The sequence below is a fragment of the Emys orbicularis genome, chromosome 7, assembly GCF_028017835.1.
Source record: "Emys orbicularis isolate rEmyOrb1 chromosome 7, rEmyOrb1.hap1, whole genome shotgun sequence".
Classification (NCBI taxonomy): Eukaryota; Metazoa; Chordata; order Testudines; family Emydidae; genus Emys; species Emys orbicularis.
The window spans coordinates 87,237,455-87,249,797 of NC_088689.1; the positions used below are offsets into that span (position 1 = coordinate 87,237,455).

Below are 12,343 nucleotides of genomic sequence, written 5' to 3' on the forward strand. Positions count from 1 at the left end.
GCAGGGTTTCACTGTAATTTGATACTCCATCCAAATGGCAGGAGCAATAGTTAATCGCTTTATATTACTTATTTCAGGCTCTAGAAATTGACATGGTTCTAATTTGAAAACTTAATTAATACTCAAGACATTTTGCATACTTTTCTTTTTACAATTAATTGAAGTGCCAAGGAAATTAATTTCTTTAAAAAATCACATTATTTCTTAATTAAATGCAAAATCTACTGCAACAGACAAGTTTCCACTACTAGACGAAGTACCATTTTCAAGACCAGAATGAGTTTTATATTCATCTGATGCTCAAATTACTTGAACAATTAACCTAAAATCATTTTATTTTTTAACAAAGTTTAGTTTATTCCACACCTTTAAAAACAGTTTGTGTTGTGTGGCAATCACATAAAAAACAATTCTTAGTGAAATAACACTTGAGGAGTCGCCTTTGAAAAATGTAGATTAAGTTCATACACGCAGTGAGACAGTGCAAGAAAGGGTTAAATATAAATGGTGAGTGGGTCTTCATGCAAGAGAAAGTGCCTTTTATAAAGCTCCATATATCAGAGGATAAGATAAGATACCAAGAAACCAGTAGCAGCTTTTGATTATTATAAATTGGTGTGCAAGATTTGCGTGTGGCTGTCACCCAGATAAACTGTTCCTACGAACAAGAGACATCTATTTCTGTAGCTGACAAAATATCAAACAGACTAGCACTGGACTGGAAGAATGTAATTAAAAGGAATTACCTAGCAAAAATTCTAGTTCATGTAGGTGTTTCTCTGCTCTTCATAGTGTGGCTGGACTAAGTTTCCCCAATCATATTTGAAATAAGTCTCTTTTTCAGGGATGCAGTTTGGTACAGTTGATCATTTCACCTGAAAATGTACTTTCCCCTGTGCTCCAGAGAAGCAAAGACTGCTCTGTAATACAAATCAGCTGAAAGAAACACTGCTGGCTCCAAGAGTTTCCTGAGAAAATGACAATAGTTCATAAAATCCATTTACTTGGACTCAGAGATCTCAGAGTGTCTGCGGATCAGGCTGAACTTGCCAGTAGGATCCGGGATGTACCACTTCTCCCAGACATCAGCATATGAAGCTGTTCTTCCCCAGGGTTTGAAATGCCCATTCCAATGGAGCAACTTGGCAGCTTTCACAAACTGAGGAGAATACCTTTTTCCAGTGCTAGAGCCTTGTATTGAAAGAGAAGCAATTTGCAACTGCACATTAGAACGTGAAATAAAGGCAGTAAAATCATCTTAGCATGCAAGATTTTAACTTCACAGTTATGAGTTGCAGATGTAACAAGGGATGGCCTTAGTTTGAGGTATGGGGGACAGGATTGGCAAGTGAGTCAGTCATTACAAATTAAGACTTTTGGGGCCAGATTCTCAGGTACAGCTAAGCACTGCTTTGTGCCATTGCTCCTATTCTGGAGTCGTTGTGGCCTTCCAGTGCACTTCAGAGCATTCTTAGGGCTGCACTACTTGTAATAAAAACTAGGGCTGTCAAGCACTTAAAAAAATTAATTGTTAAATAATAATAGAATACCATTTATTTAAATATTGTTGGATGTTTTCTACATTTTTGAATATATTGATTTCAATTATAACAGAATAAAGTGGTACAGTGCTCATTTTATATTTATTTTTGATTACAAGTATTTGCACTGTAAAAAAACAAAGTTTTTCAAGTCACCTAATACTGTACAAGTACTGTAGTGCAATCTCTTTATCATGAAAGTTTAACTTACAAATGTAGAATTATGTACCAAAAAAACTGCATTCAAAAATAAAACAATGTAAAATTTTAGAGGCTACAAGTCCACTCAGTCCTACTTCTTGTTCAGCCAATTGCTCAGACAAACAAGTTTGTTTATATTTGCAGGAGATAATGCTGCCCACTTCTTGTTTGCCTGTTCTCACTTTTTCAGGTGATGTATTCTCATGACACTGTTGTAGCCGGCGTCGCAAGATATTTATGTGCCAGATCCATTAAAGATTCATATGTCCTTTCATATTTCAACCACCATTCGAGGGGACATGCGTCCATGCTGAAGATGGGTTCTGCTCAATAACAATCCAAAGCAATGCGGATCAACACATGTTCATTTTCATTATCTGAGTCAGATATCACCAGCAGAAGGTTGACTTTATTTTTTGGTGATTTGGGTTCTGTAGTTGCTGCATCAGACTGTTGCTCTTTTAAGACTTCTAAAAGCATGCTCCACACCTCGTCCCTCTCAGATTTTGGAAAGCATGTCAGATTCTTAAACCTTGGGTCAAGTACTGTAGCTATCTTTAGAAATCTCACATTGGTACCTTCTTTGCATTTTGTCAAATCTGCAGTGAAAGTGTTCTTAAAATGAACATGTGCTGGGTTATCATCCGAGAGTGCTATAACATGAAATATATGGCAGAATGCAGGTAAAACAGAGCATGGGACATACAATTCTCCTCCAAGGAGTTCGGTCACAAATTTCATTAACACATTTTTTTTTTTAACGAGCATCATCAGCACGGAAGCTTGTCCTCTGGAATGGTGGCCGAAGCACGAAAGGGCATATGAATGTTTAGCATATCTGGCACATAAATACCTTGCAGTGCCAGCTACCATGCAAATGCCTGTTCTCACTTTCTGATGACATTGTAAATAAGAAGATGGGAGCATTATCTCCTGTAAATGTAAACAAACTTGTTTCTCTTAGCGATTGGCTGAACAAGAAGTAGGACTGAGTGGACTTGTAGGCGCTGAAGTTTTACAATGTTTTGTTTTTGAGTGCAGTTATGTAACAAAAAAAAATCTACATTTGTGAGTTGCACTTTCACGACAACGATTGAAAAATACTATTTCTTTTATCATTTTTACAGTAAATATTTATAATAAAAAATATACTTTGATTTCAGTTACAACACAGAATACTATATATATGAAAATGTAGAAAAACATCCAAAATCTTTAATAAATTTCAATTGGCATTCTATTGTTTAACAATGCGATTAAAATTGCGATTAATCACGATTAATTTTTTTTAGTTAATCGCATGAGTTAACTGTGATTAATCGACAGCCCTAATAAAAACCAAAGTATGATCCACAGGCATTTGAGTTGAAATGGCAGCTCTGTTCTTCCAAATATACTATGAGGACACATCAGAGGGCATCTTCCAATATACTAAATGCGTTTAATAATGTAGAAAACTTGAAAGTAAGTTCAGCTTGTGCAAGCCCCCTGGCAGCTTTAAAAGCAGCAATCATTGGTTCTGAAATGAGGCTGCAGGAGCTCTGAAAGTGGGGAGAACAGTGTAAAGCAGAAAAAGATGCATCCCCGCCATCCCCCTTCGGGGGGTGGGGGTGGGGGGAGTCAATTTGCTGCATCAACACAACATTCAATATAGACCTGACAGAATGCATGTGGGGAGGTAGTAAGCATAGCAGGAGGGAATAATGTGTCAGGATTTCATTTCATACATACCAAGATGTCGGACGTTCCACATGGGATCAATATTAGAATGTTGCTTGTAAAATACAATTAGCAGTGGTGGTGTGGCAATGCTACCTGCCAGAGTTCTGCTGTATAAGTCCTCTCTAGAGGGGGAGATGAAGTTATTAGCTGAGGGTGCAGATACAGCTCTAGAATGGTTAATTTTCATATAACTACTTCACAGAGGAAGAGCATGCTGCATTCTGTCTGGCTAGCTACTTATGTAGACCCCACTATCCTTCATTCCACCGTGAATCTTCATCACAGTAACCCCAACCCCAACCCCTGACTTGTCTACACCCGATTTCTGTATACTTACGCTACATTAAGTGTCATCCATTTCTCCAATTGCTTAGTGATGTTCTGTAGTTTCCATTCTGTTAGATTAGCAACAATGATCCCTGGATTGAAAGAGCAGGTGCTGGCTTTCATGGCGAGCTTCCGGATTGTTTGTTTCTTATAGTCTAAAAATCCAATATAATTGTACTGAAAACAGAGCAAAAAGTGGATTTTAGTTTTAACTGCTCCCAAATAAAATGCTCCCTCCCCCCGCTCCATCACAGTTAAAAAAAATTTCAGTGCCCCTGGTAGAGCAGAGGATTGTTGTGTGGATAAAATATTTTTCCCTTCCTTTAGTACAGGATAGAGCCTGTGGTTTAAGAGGCACGACAACGTGTAAAGCTTTCACTATAAAAGTCTTCTTATGCTTTCAGGAACGCTCATTCACCTTAATACCTAAAATCTAAGATGTCACCAATCTCACCACTAGTCCGAGCATATTATAGGCACACACAAACTAAATCTTATCTATAGAATGTTAAGTTCTATACTGCACGTTCTTCACAGCAGCGTCTTACTCCCATTGTACAGCACAGTTGTAAATTCAAAGAGCTCTGATTATGTCTCTACTTTTGAATGTGATCTCAACTTGGCTTTCAGTTGTGCCCACAACTAACCACAGGTGCAATACTTCAGGGGCATGTTATAGCACTTGACCATCTGAGTAACTAATTTGTGGGTACAGTCAGATACTTGACTTCCAAGTGCCATAAAATTTATCAGCAAGTAAGTAGGAACAAACTCAGAGGCCAATTCTGAAAATGAGAGTCTGAAATATTGATATTATTTTATCTGAACTGTTCAGACCTGATTCCCTGCTCCACGGATGGCAAATTTATTAGAGGTTGAGTCACAGTCATCTGCAAATGCAGCTGCATGGCCAGGTTTCAGTGGTGTGTTGTGAAGTTCAAGGATATCATCTGAAAAATTCAAACCAAGTAGAGAATCAAAACACAAATATTGCTTAAGCTTTAGTTCATATGCTTTTTGTACACTCTGTTCCAGTGTTGATACCAACACAATCTTACCCAACTCAAAACAGAGCTACATCTTTTTAAACAAGAAATAGGGCCAGGACAATTAAATGTTTAAAAATATATTCCTTTAAATACAGTACATGCCAGTTATACACAAGCTTACATTATGTGGAAGTATACCTCTAACTCCTGCATCTCAAATTCTACTCTGGCCAAATCACCCTGCTGATTACTGGGGGCCTAATCCAACTCCCACTGAATACAACAGGAGCTGACATCAAAACCAAGGTCTTTTGTTTGAGAAATGGATTTTACATTAGAAATCATACATAATATAAAGCAGAGGTGGGCAAACTACGGCCCACGGGCCACATCCGGTCCGCGGGACCCTCCTGCCCGGCCCCTGAGCTCCTGGCCCGGGAAGTTAGGCCCTGGCCCCTCCCCTGCTGTTCCCCTTCCCCCGCAGCCTCAGCTCGCTCTGCCGCCGGTGCAATGCTCTGGGCGGCGGGGCTTCGAGCTCCTGGAGCAGCGCAGCTGCAGAGCCACAGCCTGACCCGGTGCTCAGTGCTGCACGCCCAGGTGCGGCTGCCTATCCTGGTGCTCTGGGCGGCGCGGCTGTAGCGCCGCCAGCCACCGGTGCTTCAGGCAGCACGGTAAGGGGGCAGGGAGGATGGATAGAGGACAGGGGAGTTCGGGATGGTGGTCGGGGGTGGGGGTGTGGCATGGGGTCGGGGCGGTCAGAGGGTGGGGAACAGGGGAGTTGAATGGAGGCAGGAGTCCCCAGGGGGCAGTCAGGAAGGAAGGGGGGGTTGGATGGTGTGGCGGGGAACAGGGGGGTTGAATGGAGGCAGGAGTCCCCAGGGGGCAGTCAGGAAGGGAGGGGGGGTTGGATGGGGTGGCGGGGGGCAGTCAGGGGCAGGGGTTCCGGGGGCGGTCAGGGAGAAAGGGTGGTTGGATGGGGCAGGGGCCCCAGGTGAGGCAGTCAGGAATGAGAGGAGGGGTTGGATGGGGTGGCGGGGGCTATCAGGGGACAGGTAACGGGGGGGTTGGATGGGCCAGGAGTCCCGGGGGAGCTGTCAGGGGGCAAGAAGCAGGAGGGGGTGGGGCCGGGCCATGCCTGGCTGTTTGGGGAGGCACAGCCTCTGCTAACCGGCCCTCCATACAATTTTTGAAACCCGATGCGGCCCTCAGGCCAAAAAGTTTGCCCACCCCTGATATAAAGGGAGTGAAATGAAAAACAATCTGGAAAAAAAAAAAAAAAAAAGTCAAGTCCCTGGTTTCTTGCTGTGGTCTTGTTAGGTAAAGAATTTTCTCCCTAGAACACTGCAAGATTCACTAGGGAACTGAGAATTCTACGGTAGTTTTACTGCTAAAGTTGAAAGAACTTACATTTTTATTTTTGTAATAAAATACTCCTTTTGTGGGGGATTTAAACAGTTAGTAGAAATTAACATTAACATTGTCAAAGAAAAGGTGTTAGGAAAATCATGAGTTTTAATTTGCATATATAAAATATATTTTAGATGCTAAAATTACAATAACATCAACACTATCTTAACAACTTGGTTAAACTAGACAAGGTACAAATATGAGAGCCAGCAATCTTTATGCTTCACCAGGGCAAAAACTGACCAAGTAGGGATAGGAAAAAGTTTCTTCTGAATGTACAGACTTGCACAGATTAGGTGCATTTACAGGGTTATTGCACCTGTACATGGGGCAGAAGCATTTGGCTAATTTCTGAGACAGGATAGTGAACTATATCCATTCCACCAAGGCAATTCCTATTCACTTAGGAAGAAAATGTTCAGTACCTTGCACTATTACATCATCATCCATGTATATGGCCTTCTCTGCATGAGGAACGAACATAGGTAAGTAGAATCTTGCAAAGGTTAACTGTGAACACAAGCAAGCAAGAGAAATGAGAAAGTGACAGAGTAATGGGGAACTCTAACTGATATCCCAGCCACTAATTTTCTGGAAATGCCAGTACCCATGACAACATATTCAACAAAAGAAAAATAACCATCAAGGATGGAAGTTTTTTGCTTTTTAAAAAAAACAGTTAAGGGCAGAATTTTCAAAAATACCTAAATGACTTAGGAGCACAAGCTCCATTGAAAGTCGGTGGAACTAAGTCACTTCGACCCAGATCCTCAGAGGTAGTAAGGCTTCTAACTGCCATTAATTTAGGAGCCTAAGTACCACTGTGGATGTGGGCATTAGGCTCTTTTGAATATCACAGCCTAAATGTTCGTACGGCACTTCGGAAATATAAAGTGCTCCATATGGCCCTGCTTCTACAATGCCGTTAACTAGCCTGAGCACCTGCACAGAACTGCACTGACTCAGTGGAACTCCACACAAATGCAGGGATCAGTGCTAGCAGATCACATTTCAGAACTGGGGCCTACCTGACCTGTTTTAAAATATTTTGCTTATAATAGGAAAAATTAAGTTGGTGTATCGTATTTCTTGGAATAACCAGCTATAATTGAATGATTCACTCATATTAATCATGACTAGATGCAAAGGGTTAATAATGTAATCAATGGACATTTATATAATACTTGTTATCCTGAAAGATTCCATTATACCAAGGAATTATATTTCTCAATAATGAAATGTAGCAATCTTTGGGTTCCAGAGCACACCAGCATTTTGCCTTAGTTTAGGATAGGAAGGGAATGACTCCTAATCCAAATGAAAATGTAGGTGGATTTTAGGGAACCAGAATGTAGTTATCCAAACTAGAAAATGAACAGGACTTTGGAGTTAATACTTCTACTCTTGTGAAAAGAGCTCTGGGATATTTAATAACCACAAATTATCTGAAGGGATAGCATGTCCAACTGCAGAGCATCCCCTGCTGGTACATTGGTTTAGTACAGAATCAGAAGAGTGCCATATATTTAATTACCACAATCACTACCTAGCGTTAATCTCTATGGGGTAGGTTGTGCCTGCCTCATTATTTCTAAACTGAATATACAATTAAGTTTGGACAAGAAGCAAACTTTCACATCTATGAAAATACAGGTTAAAAACACACAGAGAATAAAGCTATAAAATAATAGCTATAAATCACAGATCTGTCCAGATATAACTAGTATGTCTGCCTACATCATTTATCAACATATGTTACCACTGATTCATATTTACAACAAATAACCAGCATCATACTCACTGGTTTTATGGAATCTGCCTGTTCAGACTCCACTTTCACTTTCCCTTCCAAAACACGAGGGTCGAAATCCAAAATTCGGTATTTCACCTTTTTCAGAGCAGTTTTACTCAGCCACGCCCTGCCCAGGGAAGAGAGGAAGAGGAGTCGCACATTTACAAAAAAGAATAAGCATGGTTAAATGAGAAATGAGATCAAATTAAACCAGAAATAAAGAGGAGATCATCTAAATGATAATGACACAAATAAGTGTTGGTCTGGTTACTCTAGCTTGGTTGTTTTCCCTAGCTATAAAATGTGCATGTAGTATATAATCTATTTGACTTCAGTACAGTGCTGTATGGATACAGAGATCTGCCTATATAGAGCTCGCTGCAGGATTGTGGCCCTAGGTGCTGGCTAATGGAATTTTCTGAGATTTACTTTTCAAGTCATTATAGTATTTAGCATCAGAAACTCACGCTCCCATTACAAAAAGCATTACTCAAGATAATCAGTGTTAACTTTGACCTTCCAGTTAACTGGAGAAGGGAGATGGGGAAGGCAGAAAAGGGTCAAACATCAATCTAAAAATCAGGACACTTCACTGCTAGGGCTCATCTTTCTATGATGGAACCTCTCTTCTATTAAAAAAATAATTTCCTCTATTTCATGTTTAACCTGTTTTCTTTAAGCATGCACAACAGCAGAGTGGGATATCATTCCTCTGCCACATTTATGGAAGCAAATTTCTTACAGTTCTTTTTTTAATGCTGTAAATTGAAATCTCTTACTAAATATCCCACCATTTGTGGCAGTTTTTTTGTGTGCAGCTGAAAGTCAAACAAATAAAAGAAGGATCAAGGGCCTCATACTGAGAAGTCAATGGGAGATAAGGGCACTCAGGACTTCAGAGAATTGGGACCTAAAATGAATACTAGTCATTGTCGGGAACAAGACAAAGATGGGAAGAACCTGAATCCTTGGAAACTCTGGATTTTCTTGGCTCACTGGTTTTGACAGTTCCTCAGTGTTTACTTGTTGTAGTAAATTTTTTTTAAGTTAGGAAACAAAGAACACAGAAATCAAGCAAAGCAGAGCTACTCCACGCAGACTGCAGTCTACACCTGGAATGTTACAATTTCAAGAGGCACCTACAGCTGCTTCCTGAAAAAGAAATGATCACAAGGTCGGGTAATAAAGCAAACAGGTAGGATTGCAATCAGTTTTCAAAGGTCTGGATTGTTGGACCAGATGGTGTTTTCCTCTTCTGAAAGTTAATCCTGTCTGACATTAATGCAATAAGCTGAATCTGGAAAGCACAGTTTACCTCAAATGGTCCACTGTATCATTTAGAGTGACAATATGGAACACCACGTTGGATTTAGTGTTATGATAAATGCTGTTCATGGCTGCAATTACACCTCCAAGCCTGTCATCCGATGCTGTAATGACCACAGGAATTTCCTGATCATTTATTTCATCAGTCAGCCTTTGAGGAGCCTCGGGTATGAAATCTATAGGCTGGAGTCCTAATGGACTTGAATCTGCAGGACAAGAGAATGGGATTATATATATTTGTTCTACAAATAAATAAATTATTAGTGTTTGAAAATTCTTAACACCTCCAATTATTTCTATTTATACTGTTCTTAGAGACCCCAAGCAGGGATCAGAACTATTACAAGTTTTTAAAGCTAGGTTTTGTACAAACTTGTAATAGTAAAGACAATCCAAGCCCTGAACTTGTCATCTATATTAATCACAACACATGAAAATTACAATAATAATATTATGCAGACATATAGGTTTCAACTCCCCAATGAGCCAGCATGGCAGGGTACACAGGAACATCAGAGCTCAGATTAAATTCCTTCCTTCATTCTTTAATTTCAAGGCTTTAGTAACACAGAGAGCTAAAGTGGGTCTTAGATACAATGAGCTGCTCTCTCAGCTCAGCGCATAGTCTCCCTCGCTTCTACCCTTCCCAGCACCATCCTCTCTTCCAACTCTCTTTCTAATTCCTCTGAGACAGAAACCAAGGAAACACCATATTAATGCTGCTATGGTGTCATCTACTCCCCCAGCTGACAGTACACGAGTGTCTCACAGGCCTCCTAGATATCTAAAATGACCTAAACTGAACCCACAACTATTTATGCCTGCAATGTGCAGATACAAAAATGGATGTTGGCATTTTAAATTAGCCAATTGAACAGATTACCTAGGAATATAGTAAATTCTCCATCAATTGGAGTCTTTATATCAAAACTGGATATTTTTGAAATTATTGGACGCCATGCAGGAATCACTGGATTAAATTCTATGCCCTTTGTTAGGCAGAGTGTCAGACTTGATGGTCATAATGGCCCCTTCTGGTCTTAAAATCTATGAATGTCTGACTTGAGATACATAGCAATACTACTGCACCATCAAAGCTGTCATTTTTCACTAAATGTAGCTGCAGCACAAACTGCTGGATTCCATCTGTATTTGCATAGTCGTGACCCCATTACAATGAAGTCTACAGCAGACACCCTCATCAGGACCAACTTCCTCTTAGTTCTGAGGAAGTTAGTAAAAATCTAATGTTAATGGAGTACAGACATAAAATTTAGACAAAAAGACAGGAAATCCATGCATTCAAAATACACTTCATTATAGAAGGGATCTATTGTTATTACACTGCAGAAACCATTTTAGTATGGCAGAGGTTTGTTTCGGATTAGGTATGCATTGTGCTACTGATCTGAAAAGAAAACTCATTAATATAAAAAAAAAGCAACTGTACCTGCTACATCTCGTTTCAAAAAGTCACTGAGACCTAGAAGATTGTGATGCAGAACTAATAAAAATATAACAATAGCAAGTACAAGGATGGCAATGTTCACTGAAACAGAGAAGAAGAGAAAGGTAATTAGGATAATCTCACAGGTCAGGAAAAGCTAACAGCACAAAAGTTCTTTATTTGTCTGCTTGTTTTAAATATGTACCTTTTCTGAATGTCATTTTTCCCTTGTGTCTTTGTTTATAAGTGAAGCCTCTTTACAAACCTGTAAGAGGAAAACATACAACAGTTACATTCCACTGCCTGCACATGCATATGGGAGACACGCTATGACTGAGGGTGTCAAAAATTTGTCACAGAACATGGTGAATATGCCTCTATTCATGAGCTAATACTGCATTGTATTTTAATGCTCACCAGGTACTTACAGCTAAGTAGGCATCCAGCTAGGGTGCCACCTCTAAGGGGGACATTCCATGTAATGAGAGGGAGAGAAACAGAGTGTCCATCTGGGGAGGAGGAATAAATAGTAAATTATGTTAAATTAGTACTTATACAGTGCTTTTCATCCACAGATCGCAAAGCACTTTATGAAGGTGGGCAAGGATCATAATCCCCATTTTACTGACAGAGAAACTGAGGCAGAGGGGCTACGTGATTTGCCCAAGCTCATCCTGCAAGTCAACAGCAAAGCTAAGCATAAATGCAGGTCTCCTGACTCCTAGTTCTGTGCCCCATCCACTTGAACGTGTTTACGGATTGAGAGAGTGTCCACTCAGATGGGGGTGGAGACAGAGATGAAGAACAGGACAATGTTTTAGTGGAGATAATCCCCATTTTGCCTTAACCCAAACTTACTGTCAACTGGAAAAAGTGCATTTTTCCAGAAAAGACATGATGACTACATGATGAATTATGCAAATCCTTGAGCTATCAAACTAGCTCTGCATGGAAATACTTTAACATTCAGTTTGCACACCATTGAAACAACAGATCTCTTTTGTCTGTCAGGCACAGTCTGTACGGCTTCTGGAGACTATGAATAGGTTCTTCTGAAGTTGAGCCAAACTATCCAACTATCCAAGCAAGACAGTGTCTCAGGAGCAGGGCAAATACACACACATATTTCCTCCAAAAGAGGCTAGGAAACCTTTTGATAAGTATAGTGCATTCTTTGCTCATTTAAATTCCTAGCAAAACGTGTTATGCATTTTTCAAAACATGTCAGAATCTACACACCCCTAACGTAATGGAAGAACAGCAGCTGCAAGATCCCACACAGGACAATTAAAAAAAACAGTATAAGAACAGGTATGGCCATCAGTTTATGGAAGAAAAAACAAATAAACCTAAAGGCAGGATGCAACTTCTATACTACTTCACTTATAAAGACCGCTACTGTAATCCTTGTATGGAATGTAGGAAAGTCAGGATATATGGCTCAAACATACTTATTCATCACTTAACTATGATGATGATCACAAATGTAGAACACAAAGTGCACATCCTGTAGAACGCCACTTAGCTTTCCAAATAACTTGTAGAAAACATTTACACTACTTTATAGAAAGTTTGCAATAGGTTGAAAAAG

The 12,343-nt window shown here is 39.9% G+C and overlaps 1 protein-coding gene across 1 annotated transcript; it reads right to left on the reverse strand.

The window, feature by feature from the left end:
* Positions 1-988: 988 nt before the first annotated feature.
* GLT8D1 (glycosyltransferase 8 domain containing 1) lies at positions 989-11,002 on the reverse strand. The gene is made up of 9 exons (XM_065408328.1): positions 10,958-11,002; positions 10,756-10,854; positions 9,295-9,511; positions 7,989-8,106; positions 6,613-6,697; positions 4,629-4,741; positions 3,802-3,968; positions 3,474-3,586; positions 989-1,191 (listed from the first exon to the last, which is right to left on the reverse strand). Exons 1-9 carry the CDS (start codon positions 10,971-10,973, stop codon positions 1,001-1,003), a joined length of 1,119 nt encoding a protein of 372 aa, XP_065264400.1. The 5' UTR covers positions 10,974-11,002; the 3' UTR covers positions 989-1,000.
* Positions 11,003-12,343: the final 1,341 nt, after the last annotated feature.

Bases quoted from the DNA above. Each gene is read 5' to 3' on its own strand.
- GLT8D1 (XM_065408328.1), bottom strand. The intron at 4,742-6,612 runs GTACTGAACATT...TGAATTTTTCAG, and splicing joins TGATGATGTAATAGTGCAAG to ATGATATCCTTGAACTTCAC. The intron at 3,587-3,801 runs GTAAGTATACAG...CTCCCCCTCTAG, and splicing joins TGGATGACACTTAATGTAGC to AGAGGACTTATACAGCAGAA.